The sequence below is a fragment of the Protopterus annectens genome, chromosome 9.part0 (genome assembly GCF_019279795.1).
Source record: "Protopterus annectens isolate FY-2018-M chromosome 9.part0, PAN1.0, whole genome shotgun sequence".
NCBI lineage: Eukaryota > Metazoa > Chordata > Ceratodontiformes > Protopteridae > Protopterus > Protopterus annectens.
The window spans coordinates 1,393,125,698-1,393,143,706 of record NC_056743.1 but is presented as its reverse complement, the minus strand read 5'-3'; the positions used below and the strand labels follow the sequence as shown (position 1 = coordinate 1,393,143,706).

The window sequence follows — 18,009 nt, the reverse complement described above, 5'->3', positions numbered from 1 at the left end:
TGTAAATGCAGCATGCTGTGGTGTGTTCATGTAGGTAGGTGTAGGTTCAACTCCTGGCCCTTCCAAATGTGTGTGTGTGTGTGTTTCCAGCTGCCTCTGGAGACAGTGATGCTTTTAGATGCCTCACAACACATACATTTTCTATCAGCGTCTATTCCTTTGCGGATGATGTCACCCACCTAGAAGTATGCCTCTGACAGTGCTGTGCTCAGTAATCTCGGTAGCGCATTCTGTATTGCATCATGCTGTAGTGTGTTCATGTAGTTAGGTGTAGGTTCAACCCCCAGCCCTTCCCAGTGTGTGTGTTTCCAGCCGCCTCTGGGGACAGTAATGCTTTTAGTCACCCCACAACACATACATTTGCTATCAGCGTCTATTCCTTTGCGGATGATGTCACCCATCTAGACGTATGCCTCTGACGGTGCTGTGTTCAGTACTCCGAGTAGCGCATTCTGTAATTGTCATACTGTCGTGCAATAGGGTAGGTAGGTGTAAGGTCAATTCCCATGCCTGCCAGATGTGTGTGTGTGTGTGTGTGTGTGTGTGTGTGTGTGTGTGTGTGTGTGTGTGTCTATGCTCCCAGCCACATGGGTTCATAGGTTATGGTTTTAGACACATCGCAACACACATATATCCTGCTGACATCTCTGTGTTTGCGGATGTTGAGACGCACCTAGTGGACTGCCTGTGTGTCTGCTGTGGATAGCGGCCTCCGTAGCGTGTTCTCTACGTGCGTCCTGCTGTGGTGTGATAGGGTAGTGATCTGTAGGTTCCACTACTGGCCTTGCCACATGTGTCTGTCTGTATCTCTCTCGATGTATATACATATACATATTTTATGCCCATAGCGCTGCTCTTGCATGGACAGCTGTCAGTCCCATGTATCGCATATGTGCACGGCTTGCACATAGCAATGTGGTACGATGCAAATCCAAACATTGTCCATGCAATGTCCGTGTTCCGGGAGGTGTTCCACACCCTACAGACATCTGCTGTATATCTTGGCAGACAGCTATCCTTGCTGTACTGTCACTGTACTCGTACACGCCATAGACTTAGTGCAGCATTGCCTGTTTATGGTGTGTGTATGTCTATCTGAGCTGTGTGCATAGTCGTGTGTATGTCCCACTATAATCATCTGTGCAGGTGTCGCCAATATAGGTTATTTATGTAGACTGCTGTTTAATGTGCATTTCAGCACATACCTGCGGACAGTACTGCCCCTCCTACTGCTGCACATTTTGTCATCTTGCAGTGCATAATAATGTTTCTACACACATGTATCTGTGTCTGTTCATAAAACTCCACCTCAAGGAGCGTATATCTGGACAAGGCCTTATGTGATAGTGGGACACTCAGGGCTAGTCATGACATGTTGCTCTTAGAAACATTGATAGTGGGCACAGTGATATGTTTATGCATGCGTATGGCATTTCTGTCTGATTTGGTGTCTTCATCGCATGTTTGTCGTTGTTTCCTGTTGTCAGTTATTATGAGGGTGCCGGACTGTTACTGTGACGTGGAACGCAGCAAACATATGGGGCATACTTCTACACAGTCCGCGTACATCTGTGCAGTTGCAGAGTATGTGTCTGATACAACATAACTACTGTCTGGCTACAATACACACACAGTGTATGGCAGCATGACAGACCACATGACATTACTTTGTATTTGCACGACACACCCACGCAGACAGTTGTACTCCTCACACAGGTCTACATCTGCTTATCCACACTAATTGTTCTTTCATGTACCATATGTGTGCATCGTATTTGCGCTTTCCGTCAGTGGCGGGGCTCACGTACGGCTATGGGGGCCTGGTAATTGTTATATTGACACGTCATGACACCCTGGGGGACACTTTACCGTTGTGTCTGGTTACCTTCCACATTGACCTTCGCGGGGCATACGTTGTCATTCACATCTTCCGGGGTATGACTTATACATGTTTGCACATTTGTCCTGCTGTCTTTCTTCTCACCTGTCCGCCTAGTATCACCGGTTCAGTACATGTATCTTGGACAGGTTATCTCCTTCATACCCTTGACCTGTTGTCATTATGTGTACACGCCCTGACATTCGGCCTTTGCCCTTGTTACGTTTCACATAGTGATGTGCCTTCCTATCTGATTGCTGCCTAGGCATTATGGACTGTGCGGTAGGTGATGTTGACCGCTATTTCCATTGCATGATTGGTGACACTCATAACATCCGTAGTCATGGCTACGCCAGTATTCGCACAATGGTCTGACTTTGTCTGGGGTATATTTAATATAGTCCCTATCTGTATTTCCTGTACTATGCCTTACTGCAGCTGTGTTATTCTGACAGTTTACCAGTTATGGGTACCATCTTGGTCGTACGCATGTCCATCCATGGGAATCGCCTACAGGACACTGATATAGGGCTGTACATATTTCCAACCTGCTTTCTGCATTATCCGGTGGATGCGTTGCACCATTAGTGGGGATAAAGGCATGTGCTATACCCACACCCCTCCCAAGGGCGGGCCTACGGATTATCCGCCAAGCAACACCTAGGCCCATTTCTGCATACCCAGGTTCCCATGCCTGCAACCCTCTACGGTACACATTACACATGGTTAATGTGTGCGGTACTGGGATGTGGACACACGTATATGCACTCCCAACTCTAGGGATATCTGTCCATATGTCGTGCATTTCATGGACACATGTGTCATCACCCTTGAACCCGCTTTAAGTGCATGTATAGCTGATTCGTATTTGCGGGTGTCACTTCTTTTGCGTCAATCATAGCGGGTGCTGCAAATGGATACATTTTTGGAGTCCTACAATGGACACCAGTGTGCATGTTTAAAGTGTAGAACTTGCTGGACTGTCACTTTCTGGCCAGTGATTTTGACTGCTGCTGTATGTTCCCCATTCGTGGATGTCTGTTTGACTACCCATATTATCTATTACTTGGCATATTTATATCCATGTGTCATATATATGGGACATAAGTCTGTTGTGTGTACATATATACATGTAAACTCCTCGTTTTACACCTTGCTTTGTTAATGTCTGTGGATTACCTGTGTACACACATCTATAACCATACCATACCTTTCCACTATACAGATACTGGCAGAGTGTACGGATGGTTGACCCTTTATCTTAGGTGTGTTTCACATTGACCTGTGTCTATCTGGCAATTTGCTGGCATTTCATGTGAGACTTATGGTGGCACCTTCTGACAAGTAGGTCAGGTTACAGATGCATACCCTTCGTCAATCCCTGCTACTAACACACCCGTTATTGTATCCACTTTCTATGTTTGTCTAAGCACATATCATGTGTTTATCACTATTTGTAGCAGTACTTTGCATGGCATTGTCCGGTTCTATACTTTCAGAGGCTGACAGTTTTGAGACATATATAACTAACGTGGGGGAAACAGCATTAGGTTACTCTGCTGTGAGCGGATCACACACGCACAGGTGCACTTGCATTCCCTTATTGTGGGTTACGCGCAGGCGCACATGCATATCCGTATTCTGGGTTACATATGTTTACCGAGTCTGTGTGCTTACATGGCCTGTATTAGTTGTGACAGTTCCAGGGACATATCTGTGATCCGGTTAACGGACGTATGCGGAACACACTTCCACCTTTACATGTGTAACTGTCTTTGTGGCACAGACACATTAATTACACGTTCACATTTATATGTTCTATAGTCGTAATTCAAACGGGACTGCATTCACGTTGGCCGGTTGCTGTGACCACTGCACGTTTGCTGTCCTGTCTCATTTATATGCATACCCATGGTACATAGCTACATTTACATATTCCCCCCCCCCCGCACTCACTTACATCACAGGCATCCATTCTCCTGCTGGGAAAAGTGTGGTACTACATGTTACACATTCCCTATTCCCTAATGCTCTTGACCCAGGATGCATATGGCATAACCGCAGGAATATTCAGATCACAGAGGCTTATTGCCCCAACGCATACAGGTCTGCGATTGTCAGGGTGTTCCTGTGGTGCTCTGGGTTTGGTCTTGTCCGCCTAGTGTACTGAACTGCCCTGACCATGTACGAATGTCAGACGAGGCACATGGGCATGGTTTGTCCATGTTCATTATACCATAACCCCCCCATTATTCCAAACCGTGCATGCTGATTGGGCAGCGTGCCCGTTGTAAATCGAGTTATAGTAATGGAAAATGGTCCGGTCGCCTGGACCTATTTCCATTAGTATACCTCGGTATTTGAAGGCTGTATCGCTATGTTACATGGGTTTAACATAGTGTGACAGCTTTAAATTAGCCACGGAGATGTCCGTTGCTTACTTTGAGGCAGTCTCACTATGCTATACACATTTACCATAGCGAGACAGGTTGTAAAACTAAGCAACGGGGACAGCAAGCTCTCCGTTGCTTTTTTGTAGTGTTTTGCTATGTTAACTGGGTTTAACATAGCGAGACAGTTTCGACATTAGCAACGGACATCTCGCGCAGTACATCAGCACCGCCGCGGATGCCAGACTTCTGCGGATGGGCAGCAGACAGGCATTATACTATGCCATTATGTCAGGGAATTAATAGTTTATTTTCTTACATGATGTCATGGTATGATAGCAATAACCCACTCCTGGGTGTAGGTAATGCTGTATTTACCCACGGTTGCCTTTGTTTGGTCCCTCGGGCTTCGCCCTCAGGACCGCACCACGCCAACTGTGGATATATCCAGCATTACCCACACCCAGGCATGGGTTATTGCTATAATATTCAATCCGTGTTTACACACGGGTGTCTGGACAACCTACAATAGCTTATGCTGTTGCCATACAATGATGTGGGTGGTGCCAGTCATCATACATTTGCCATGTTGTGCATTGTTCCCCTTCACAATTGTCTATCCCCTGTCATCATTCATATGTGAATATTTCTGTGGCACATGACTGAACTATGTATTACCTACAGGTATGCTGTGTTACAGTGAACATATGTGACGGTTGGTTACATTGTATATGTGTACGTACCTCTGTGATACTGGGGACTAACACACATCCTTCGCAGCATTTCCTGCGTATGTACATACTATTATTCGGTGGCCTGTTGAAGGTTGTGAGAGCACCGATTACATGTGTCCCTATTTGTGCACGCATTGTGTTAGTCTTTGTCCAGCTTTTGTTGCTGTCATGGGTTGGACGGTGGTCTTGGTGTGTCATTGGGTTGTATTTCTACTGCCAATACTTCAGTGGGGGGGTGGGGTTGCCACTTGTTCCTCTATGCAGGGGAGGCCCCATTATGGACATTTGTGTCCTGCGTGGACACTTGACACGTGCCATATGTCCTGTGATATTAACACAGTAGTGTATTTCTCACCTTCATTACTACTTGCATGTTACAGGCAGTTTGTTTCTGGTACACATGACTATTATATTGGATAGCTTAGGCTATCCACATGCTATGCAATAACCGTCCATTCTGGCATATACGTGTTATTCTATCCTTTGCAATGGCCGTGGGTGTTTTACCATGCAGAACCACACATCTACAAGTGATGTCCCATCTTGACAATCTGTGCATGTGGAAACCCTGCTGGGGTGGCCTGCTTGGTGGACGGCTGTTCCGACCTGTGTATTGTGTTTGGCATGTCTGCAGAGCTACTCATCGGTACCATGGCTGCACATACTGCTTTGTCCAGATGTGTACAGTTATGGACACCGTGGCGTGTGAACACCTATGGGGTTTCGGCAGGTCAGTCACCACACGCGGGATGTACACATTCTGCCGACACATTCACATGCAGCCATTTGGATTTCAATACCTGGGGTGGGTTGTTGACATATGTGGGGTACATATTTGCAAGCCTGTCCCTGCCTATGACAATACTTCCTACTACATATGGGGTATACCCGCTCTGTGTAGGTGTGCAGCTGCGCATGGCTGCTAGCTGGATTGGGTGGACATTCGGACATGGGTGTGGGTTACGTGCTATGATGGGGTTGTTGTGTATTACATTTGCATGCATGGCTTCTGCTTCTGGATATTCCGATTCGGCATATGCCATCCTATGTGTATGTGACAGTTACGTTGCTGTGTATGGCACATTTTACTTTACATATGTTTGTGTATGTTTGGGATATCTGGTTTCTTTATGGTTGTTATATGGCCACGACTGCCCGGCTGTGTACTATCACTACCACTGTGGGACTGCTGGTGACCATGCCCATGAGGCTGGTTGTGTGTATTTGCGGGCCGCTGACATGATGCAGTACACCTCCACTGGGTATGACTGCTGACAGTGCAATACGTAATGGACACAGTATTCTGGGTATCATGTGTTCCATGAACGGGGACATTTTGTATGTCGTGCATTTATGTTTTGGTTCTCCATTTTGTGTGGACGGGTACTATGTAGCATACTTTGCATACGTTTCATTATCCACAGACACTGGTAGGTGCGGTTACTATTGCAGGCGGCCTGTGGATCTCAGCACATTAGGTTGCTCATCGCCTGCCGACTTGGCCACGCCTCCGAGCGCAACCTGGTTAGGCTCCCTGGACTCACGCACGTGCCCTATGCACGTGGTTGTGGTTGCAGCGCACACGCATTACTATGCATGTGGCGCTGCTACGCCATTTGTACGCTGCACGGCCGGCGCAAGCCTTACACTGGCCTTGCGCCGAGCTTCATGAATCCGGGGGCTTTGAGTTTTTACCTCATAGATAGTAAACTTGAGTGAGATAATAAGAAATAAGGAACTTTATTTCATGAAGTATCCCTGTAAGAACAAACATAGTTAATATTTAGCTGCAATTAGTTATTTTTAGACTTGACATGAATGTGCATGTGTTTCTAAAACAGTACTAAGTTATTTAAATTTACAAGGAATTATTTTGTCTGTGGTACTTTATATATGGTTTCTGTCTTAACTCAATTTGTTTTATCTGCAGTACAAAATGTAGCACCTGATGGAATTCCAACACAATCTAGTACTTTCTATACTGAAGTAGAATGGCATGCTAATGACAGAAATTTCAACAGTTTTTTTGAAGGTCATTCATGCTCTCATACTCAAGGTGATTTTGGCCCCTGGTGGACAGTAGATATGCGAAACAACTTCATAGTTTCCTCAGTCTCCATAACAAACAGAGATGCTGTCTCAGAAAGAATAAATGGATCAGAAATATATGTTGGCAACTCCTTACAAAACCATGGCCTCACTAATCCAAGGTATGGCACCTGGTATGTTTTTTCTGTAAAAGCTGACTTTTGATAAAGACAATACACTATGTAGCTACTTGCATTCATTGCTCAGTTCAGTATACTAAGATTTGCATTAACATTTAGTGAGATAATGTCACTAATTACTGTTTAATATTTATTTATTATTTATTTATTTGCATTTATTTATTGAGAAGGTCCACTGGGCCATAATGAGCCCATTTTTAGTGGAGGCCCGGGGAGAAAAGCGCCACACTAAAATGAACAATGCACAATATAAGCATAACACAATACATAATGTTCACGATACACAATATATAACATATAATACAGTACAATAGATCAATACAAACAGTACAATACAAATAAGAGAGTTGTAGTTGACAATTTAGAGTCAGGGTACAGTATTACAGTACAATATTAAGGATATAGTGGTTTACACAAGTAGAATATAAGTATCATAATTATAAGTAAGTAATTAACACTTATGAAGTTATAAGCTTGAATGTAGTTGGTAAATATAGCAGACAGTGCCAGCAGTCTAGTTACATAGGAGTTAAGAGATAGAAAGAGTTATATAAGAGTAGAGATAGAAAGAAGGTGTGATAGTATAGAGGAAGGAGTCAGGTTTTAGAAAGTGACATTTTGGCATATATGCACTCCCAGAGAGAGGAAAGGTGTTGCCTCGGGGACTTTTTAAAGAGATCTGGATTGCTAGTAGTCTTGATGGTAGAAGGGGAATAGTAAAACAGTAGAGTAGCTGAACAGCTGAGAGGTTTGGTTTATTAACATTCAAGAGTAGTTGGTTTTCAGATCAGAGAAGTCTATTTGGATGGTACAGGGTAAGTAGAGCAGAAAGGGCATGGCAATTTAATCATTTGTATATAAATTTGTGTGCAGTGGTTAATTGAAAATATGTAAAATAATGTTGACGTTCTACCCAATTTAGTTGGTGTAATGAGGAACAACAGTGAGATGATAATTTTGCAGTGGTTACAAATTTAGCAGTTTTATTGTAGCATGCATCTAGTATGGATTTCAGAGAGGAATGAATATTGGTAAGGAGAGGAGCACCATATAGAAGAGATGATAGCAGGAAGGAAGAGGCTAGGAACAGTTTTGCACAGTGGTTTAAGAAGTAGTTCTGTCTATAGAGGATGCCCAATTTTGATGTGTATTTTGATATTGCTGTGAATATGCAGGTCAAATGTTAGGTTTTCATCAATAATGACACCTAGTAGCTTTGTATTTGGAACAACTTCAATGGTAGTGTTGTTTTGAGAATGAATAGTGATTTTTTTTATTGTTTAGGGTGGTATGTTTTAGGGGTAAATAACAGGAGTTTAGTTTTGTTGGGGTTTAGGGCGAGATGATTATTAGTTATCAAATTATTGGTTATCCAAGTTTTGATAGAAGTAAAGGCATTTTGGATAAGTTGTTGTTGTTCAGATATAGACTTAGCAGTGCAGATGATGGCTGAGTCATCCATGCATTGGATGACAGTACCTTGAGTAAGAGTGGTGTGAAGTTGTTTATAAAAATGCTAAACAAAAGGGGGCTAAGTATGGATCCTTGGGAAATACCTGTGGTTGTGTGAAGAAATGGTAAGAAAGAATGTTACCACTTAGTAGATTTTTGCTTATTTGTGAGGTAGTTTGAGAAACAGCTTAGATTTGGAGGTGAGATGCCTAAGTTAGAGAGTTTAGTGAGAAAAAGGGGATGTGAGATCTTAGAAAGGTCAAGAAAGAGCAAATACATTATTTTTCTGGCGTCTCTGCCTGGTTAACTGTATCCATGAAGGATATAAGAGCTGTAGTAATACTGTTACCAGGCCTAAAACCATGCTGAGTAGGAGAAAATATATGGTTATGAAGCAGATAATTAAGAAGCTGAGCGTGAATGCATTTTTCTAATATTTTAGAGATGGGTGAAAGGATAGTGATGGGTCGGAAGTTGGAAATGTCAGAATTGTTGCCGCATTTATGGAGAAGAAAAATAAATGCTCTTTCCAGAATGTAGGTATGTGGCTCTCCTGAATGGCTTTGTTAAGACGTATGCTGATGAGATAAGCAATAGAACTGGCTGAAATTTTTAGGAATTCTGGAGGTAAGTTGTCAGGCTCATCAGTGCCAGGTTTGAGTTTAAGAATTTTTTTTATAGTAGAGATCAGTATAGGTGAGACAGAAAAGATGGCTAATGAGGAAGGAGTGGCATTTTTGTGAAGATGGATCTGCAGGGGTGAAGTTAGTTTGTGGAAAGATGGCAGTAAGGTTAGCTATGGTATTAATGAAATCTGAGTTAAAGAGGGAGGCTATTTCAGTGGATATGTTATCTGGATTTGGATAAGAATTATTATTGGACGCTGGATAGATTAAGGAATTGATTGCACTCCAGATATTTTGGAGGGTTTTTCTTATGTTGGTTTTGTAGACTAAGGTAGTGTTATTTATTTTTTTTATTTTTATGACTAGACATTTTACTTGATTACATAGCTGTTCATATTGGATGAGGTCAGAGGGATTTTTGTTTTCTTGACATGTTTTCCATGCTTTGTTCCTGGCAGTCATGGGTTGCTTAGTGGATTTGGTAACCCAGTTGGCATGATTAGTTTTTACTCTCTTTTGGTGGAGGAGGTAAGTTATTTAGGATCCAGAGAAATGTTAAGTTGAAGAGTTTGACGGCATCTTCAGGTAGAAGGAATTTTAGAACATCCCAGATGATGCTTTTCAACAATTGTTGATTTTCTATAAATGTGTGAAAAATTAATCGCACTGTTTGTTTCCATACTGGAACACACACCATGTGACTCAGAAACAATGGTTATGCATTCACATAATAGCTAATTAGCATGGCTGAAGTAGAGTGATGAAGTCTGAAGCTGATTAACAATTTAATAGGAGCCAATTAACATGATGATGATGATGGGCCACTTAAGGGATGTGCTTGTGAAATCCACACAGATTGCGTAAAGAAAAGTATTACATGACTTTTTTAAGTAATGTTAGAGGGGAAAGAAAGTCATTAGTAACTCTGCTAAACAGAAGGATCATCCCACTAAAGTAGCTAAATAGTAGTCAAAGGAAAAACAATCATTAACCAAGATTTCAAGATCCCTAACTACATTATCATCTTGGAGTAGGGCACTGGCTAAAATGTACAATGAAGGAAACAGTTCCTTGCCAAATGACACAATAGTACACTTTTTTGCATTTAATTTTAACCCTTTTCCATTCACTAGTTGTTCATAAGGTTTATTCCCTGCTATATTGAGTGGATATTAGATGGAGATTTGACAACAATACTCAGTTTGCAGTCATTTGCAAACTTAGTTCACCAAAGGTCCCGAGTGATGACCTAGAGATCAGAGAAGTAGATTCAGAAAAGGGGGGGCCTCAGTATGGTCTGGACACATCACTACTTACCTTCATTCTTCCAAGGAGGCACCTGCCAATGCAACAATGTTGGTTTTATTTCAATCTTTCAGCTATTTGGCTCTCTATCTTCACACAAATGGATCTGCTTTTAAGGCACTTAGCTTATTAACCATGCCAGTATGGGTTATAGTGGGTTGTGTAGCTAGGGCAGGGTGATGGGGCAACTGTTATGGACACAAAGTGTTAGGGAGAGAAATTGGCAATCCAATCCTTCATCCTAATTCCAGATCGAGCTTTAGTGCAATGTCGGCTTTTAAAAGCCAGTACTGCATTTGCAGTCAAACCTGAGTGCTGCAGGGCTCCATGTGTAATCTAAACTGGATCAATTGCTTGTTGCAATTTAAAAAAAATATATTGTTATTTTATTTATTTTTTTGTTAAACTAAAACCTACAGTTTAAAAGAGATGTGATCTGTTTGTTTATTTGTTTGTTTTTTTCTCTAAAACCTGAGTGCTGTAGCCCTTCATACAGGGTATAAGCTACAGCAACTACTTGCTACAATTTAAAAAAAAACAAATATTTTTTTCTTTCTTTCTTTCTTTCTTTCTTTTTTCTTTTCACTAAAATGAGAGGAAGGAGGATCAGTGGCAAGGCACAGAAAAAGTAGCTGATTGGCTGAGGCAGGGGGGGTGTTGTACATCTGGCCACCTGACTGATGTACCAGTAGAAGGAGCAGACTTTTTCTTTTCTTAATCTTCACTTGGAGTTGGGGGAGGTGTGTAGATTGGGTACTGTTTGCACAAAGATAGACAACTGGCATCTTGCAGTTATACAAAATTTGCAAAAGTCCTTTTTTTTTTTTTTTTTTTTTGCTCTTCACTTGAAGAGCTGAGGGAGTGAGGTGCTAGATTGTGGGACTGGTGCAGGGCACTGGTTGAGCAAGCTATGCTTCTAGTATAGCGCTGAATGCTTTGGCCAAATACGGGTAAGCTGTATGAACAGGATGACGGCTGTCTACACCCTGTGTGACCATCTTGAAGAATTTAACCAAACTGCATAGGCAGGATTTCCATTTGACAAAGCCAAACCAATGTGGTTCTAGCCTGATAAGGTTTTTGATATCAAAGTTTATGAGGTCAGATACGATGTGCTCCATGGCTTTGCAAATGCAGCTGTACTACCAATGTTATAAACTTACCACTGTCATTTCAGATGCCTCTGAAATGTTAGCCTGTTCTCCTCTACTTCCCTAGGAGCTGAAAGATATGAAAGAAACAGGAAGTATGACTGAGTCAGCTGTCATACATTTCACTGGACAGTCAACAGTACATTAGTCCTGAAATTTCTGAAATTGGTGCGCCTTGTTGCTGTAGTATAGACCAAATTCAGGCCTGCTGAATCTAGCTTTGTTTGTATGACTTGAGCACTGATCCAGACCATCTTTTTTTGGAGAAGGTTTCCCCTGCACACTAGTAAGCAGAGGTGTGCAGTTAGAACTTGTCTGATTGAAGACTGCTGGAACAGGGCTCAGTTTTAAGCTTTTTTCTGGTTAATTGGGCAACTTGTTTAAATCTGTTTGTTTGTTTTCTATTGTGTTTTATATATATATATATATATATATATATATATATATATATATATATATATATATATATATATATATATATATACATACATACATATATATATATATATATATATATATATATATATATATATATATATATATATATATATATATATATATATATATATATATATATATATAAATTGCACTTTATTCATCTGCTTTTACTGTATTTGTGTTTCTTCCTACTTTATTACTGGGAACATTGACTACAACTCTGATCTGCAATATATAACAATGACTGTCCTTTTCTGTGCTTTTAAACTGTTTTTTGAGTGTATCTGCTTTATTTTTTGAAAAAAAAAAAAAATATATATATATATATATATATATATATATATATATATATATATATATATACTTGCTTCCCACCTTTCTAAGCTAGTATAGTCCAGTTTTCAGGTTAGTGCTGTATTCATGGCTGTGTTACAAATCTCTGTGTTTGCCCATACCTTACTTGGATAGAAGGAAGTTTCTCAGTTCACCTGTGAGAAAGGGGAGCTTTGAGCAGCCTATCTGTCCCTGAAGGAGTGGTTTCAGCCCAGAAAGTAGTAGTTTATTGGCCATTTTGGGCTAATTTCTATCTCTTTCATTTCCCTGCTATAAATACCATATTTACCCATTTTTGTGTGCAAGGCAGCACCAGTTAGCTAGGGTAAAACTATTCCCAGCTCCACAAAGTCTCCTCTTTAATTTTCGAACTTACCAGCCATCCAGTAAAACAGTTCACTGTACCTATCCAGGCATGTCCAAAGGGCAGTTTCAGGTGTACTCTCCAGTCCAACTGGTGAAGCTGGGCATTTTGAGGCAATATTACAACTGCCTCATGTACACAGAAAACCCAATCCTCCTACCACCAAACATTAATACATGCGAGAGATGCAGTTATACAGCCAAACTAGAGGCTAAGCTCTCTCAACCCAAGACTGGATCAGACAGTCAAGAGGAGAAGGGAAATACTTGCATCATACCACCAGTCTTACATAGACCCATTAAACCAGCACCAGCAAAAATCACACATAAATACATGAAAACATACTCAAAGGCTCTAAATAAATATCTGCAAAACCAACAGAGACCACCAAAGCAAACATCCAAGCGACCTCCACCCCCCAACACAAACCATGAAACACATACTTCACAAAACCAGTGTGCCATGCAATCACAGCCCTTAAGGCAAAATAACATACCCAACATACTAGTAATAGGTGACTCTATAGTCAGGCACACTGATGTCCCACTCACTAGGCTGAATAAGGAGAAGGTTACTGTTAGCTGCTTGTCGGGTGCCAGGATCCGCCACATAACACAAGCACTCAGGTCACTCCAGAACAAGCACAAATATGACTCTGTCATTGTCCATATTGGTGTGAATGACCTGAGCCATAACTCCCTGGACTACATGAAAAGAGACATGGAAGAGCTCTCTGATCACATAGCCCAGGCCGGTATGACCCTGACCCTGAGTAGCATCCTGCCCTCACCAAGAATGATACCACGGTATAAAGAAAAAAATATCAATTTCAACAATTGGCTAAGTTTCTGGTGTCATTCAAAGGGGATCCAGTGTCTGTCCACCTGGGATGACATGCTCGACAAGCCACACTGCTTCACTAGAGACGGCTTGCACCTGTCACCCTTAGGCTTTCGAATACTGGCAAAGGCTCTTGCCACCCCCATGTGCCTTTTTTAGGCAAGGCTCAAAAGACAAACCCACTGCCGTAAATAGCACAAGTAACAAAAAACTGAGGATAATGCTACTCAATGCCAGAAGTCTAAACCTCAAAATGCACGCACTCAAAGCACTCCTCAGTATGGAGAAAATTGATATATGTGCAATGACAGAAACCTGGTTTAAGGCTCCAGAGAGCACCCCAGTACTACCAGGCTACAACTCATACCATACATTTCGGCCACAGAACCCAAACCGAAATACAAAAGGCAGGAGCATATCCATATTCATCAAGGATACCCACACCTCCAGGTTAGTGGCACAGCATGATGCTTCAGAGATCATCCATGTGCAACTAACAATGGGGAAAACTGCAATTCAAATTGTAGCTTGTTACAGATCACCCACCATGTCCCAGGACCCCCATTCTGCATTTCTGGAAACACTGGGAAACATAAAGATCCTACCAAACACCCTAATATTGGGTGATTTCAATTACCCAAACATTAACTGGGAGAACTACTCAAGCACTAACTCCCTTGCCCAACTTCTCCTAGAATTTATAATCTCAAATGCCCTAGTTCAACTGGTCAACACTCACACCCGAGGTGACAACATATTGGACCTGGTCATCACCAACATGGGCGACCGTTGTTCCACACCAGAGGTCAGCCCCTCGCTGGTTAGATCTGACCATAAACAAATCACTTTGGATATCCATATTCCACCCCCACCCCCGGACAAGAAAACCACCGTGAAAAACTTTTCAAAAGCAAACTTCACATTACTTAAGACTGAGGTGGAAAGTTTCAAAGCCCCCATGCTGAAGGATAACACTGTCCAAGCTGCAAAATCCTTTACTAATGCATTCTACGGGCAGCTATAAGAATGCATGGATCATGCCATCCCAAGCAAAACCAAGAATCACTCCTGCAAGAAAAGGAAACCAGTCTGATGGACTCCTGCCATAAACAAGCTATAATAGAAGGAGGAAACTAGTACAGAACAGAGTAAAATCCCAAGAAGAGAAGAAATCCCTGATCCCTATCCACAAGAAACTATGATCTCTCATAAAATCATCCAAGGCAAGCTTTGAAAGGAAAATTGCCAAGGACTCCAAAGATAACCACAAGGCAGTCTTTAGCTGAGATCTGCTGGGAGTTAGTGCAGAATGGCACAAAATACACTGAACCAACTGATATCGCCAACATCCTGACAGACAGGTTCAGCGCAAACTTCACCCCACTCTCACCCACAAAAGGGCCCATAACCATACCAGGAGAATGTAGATTCCCTGAAATCACATACACTCAGGTTAAAACAGCCCTCTCCAAAGCTATAAATACAGCATCGGTGGGACCAGATGGTGTCCCAGGCTGTGTCCTACATGAGCTCAAAGATGAACTAACCCCTCATTTAAACACACTGTTCACATTCAGCCTCTCCACAGGCTACATACCCATAGAGTGTCACAAAGCAATGGTTATTCTGCTCCACAAAGGTGGAGCCACAACAGACCCCGGGAACTATCACCCTATAAGCCTGACTAGCTTGGTCTGTAAGGCTATGGAGCAAATCATCATGGAATTCATTAACAGAGACATTGGGAACCACCGAACACTGGACCCTACCCAGTTTGGCTTTGTTAAGGGCAGATCATGCCTCCTATACCTGGTGGACTTCTTTGAGACAGTTACCAAGACTATAGATGAGGGGAAGGTGCTACACACAGACTACCTAGACCTCACTAAGGCCTTCGACACCATTCTCCATTCTGGTATTATAGACAAGCTCACCAGCCTGAACATAAACCCCTACATCACAAGATGGGTTGCCAACTGGCTCATGGACAGAATTCACATGGTGAGAGTTGCGGGAGTTAGGTCCAACTCTAAACCGGTTACAAGTGGCATTTTCCACGGCTCAGTCCTAGGACCCCTCCTGTTCAGCGTATACTTCTAAGAGGTACAGGCAAGCACAGGAGGACTATGGCTGACCAAGTTCGCAGACGACTGCAAACTAGGGGCTATAATTGACTCTCCGGCTGACACAGACATCCTCCAAAAGGGTCTCACTGAGATGGATACCTGGTGTCAAAATCATGGCCTCAAGCTAAATGCCAAAAAGTGCATAGTCATTCCCTTTGGAAAAAACAAAGTACCCACAAACTACCACATAGGTGGTAGTCCCCTAAATACGGAAGACGTAATAAGGGATCTGGGGACCCAAGTAGATAGTAATCTCACCTTTGATAATCACATTGCCAAAGTGGTTAAAAAAGCCTTCTACATGGCACACCTAATCACAAAAGGGTTCACATACAGATCAAAAGAGGTCATTATGCCCCTGTACTCATCACTCATCAGACCCATTTTAGAGCACAATGCCCTATTTGAGATGTACCTTACAAGACACCTGCAACTGCTGAAAAGACCACAGAAGTACCTCACCAAGAGGATCAATGGCCTCAAACAGATGCCCTATGCAGCTCAACTGAAGAAACTACAGTTGTACTCAGTTGCATACCGCCTACTCAGAGGTGATCTCTGCCTGACATACAAGGTCATGTCCAACCCATAATTGATGGACATGCTCCACCTAAAGAAAACCTTATCCCCTTGAGCCACACGGTCTAGGGATCTAAACCTCACCACAACAATAAATAGGATGTGCTGCAAAGATAGATTCCTGTCCCAAAGACTTCCCATGCTTTGGAACAAGATCCCAATCTACATTAGGCAAAGCTCCTCGCTAACACTCTTCAAAAGAAGCCTTGATGAGTGGATGGGAAACAGAAAGTTTACCTCGAGGATCACTTCAGTGGCTCTGCTGGACAGAGGCACAGGGAACTAATCTAAGGGGGCGGCAAAAGACAGCACATTCTGGCTAGTCTTATAAATGCCTTCGGGCAGATAGCCTAGTACCCACCTATGAACCTATGAACCTATTAGAGTAAAATGAATCTGTTTACTTGCTGTAGAATTTGGGGCATTTTCCCTAAACTTCGCTTCCCATTAGCAAAGAAGTCAAGGTGGTGCCTCTTCAGGTCCCTATAGTGGAGCCTGCATTGCTCATAAATGCATGTGATGTCAGTGACACCAATTATAACCCAGGTAAGACAGTGCCAAGCATCTACCTTACACTGAGAACCCTAATAAGACATCCCCAGCAGGCACTCCCATTGGTCTCTGTACATAAAGACTGGAAATACTTTTAATTACTTCATGCACCACCTGGGAGACCTGCCACAATCAGTGCCCTCAGAAACCACTGCCATATCATAGGTTACAGTACAGAGGAATTCGGTAGCATTTCACATATCATGTACTGACAGGCACTAAGAGAGAGTGACAGTTTGCAGTGCCACTGTATAAAGGTGCAGAAATACATGATGGGGGGGGGTGTAAATGTCATGATGATCTGATTGCATGTAATCTGTGATATACTGATGACAATATGCAGAATCTTAGATGATAGGAGTTAGAGGCCATATATGTGTGTGGGGTGGGTGGCTTGCTTTCTACAGTATGTCTCTTTGTTTTGTGTGGGGCAATTGCTTTCTAAAATGTGACTGTCATGTTTGAGGGAGATGCTTCTCAAAATATGTCTGTCTGTTTTTGGGTGGGGGAATAGCTTTCTAAAATGTGTCTTGTTGCATTCGAGGGATTGCATTTCAAAATCTGAATCTGTTGGTGAGTGGGAAAGACATTGCTTTCTACAGAGTGTTTATGTCTCTGTTGTTGGGAAGAAATTGCTTTTCAAATTGTATCTTTCCATTATTAAGTGTAATTGCTTTTCAAAATGTTTCAGTTGTTTGGGGAGACTCCAAAGGTGATAATACGTAATGAGTAGTAGTTAATATGCAACATGCTAAAGTGATCTAGGCCACATGCCTCTCAACTTCTTAGCAGAAGAAATCTGGACAAAACTTAAAATAATAGGGGACAAAGGTCCAAAAATAGGGACATATTGCCTATATTGCTCTTATAAACATAGAAAAACAGGTTTTGTGTTCGCTTGCATTTTCTGAAGGATCAAAAATCTGAAACTCAAATGTATGTCATTATTTGGAAACGTAGTATTCAGTGATTTGCTAGAAAATCACAACTTTTATGAGCTACTGACCAAAAA

At 42.1% G+C, this 18,009-nt stretch overlaps 1 protein-coding gene across 1 annotated transcript in view; it reads left to right on the top strand.

Moving 5' to 3' along the window:
• Positions 1-18,009, top strand: part of LOC122810685 — a 307,542-nt gene that overhangs the window by 190,666 nt on the left and 98,867 nt on the right. The window contains exon 6 of the mRNA XM_044082254.1: positions 6,934-7,213. Coding sequence (XP_043938189.1) covers positions 6,934-7,213 — 280 coding nt within the window. The remainder of the gene's footprint in view (positions 1-6,933; positions 7,214-18,009) is intronic.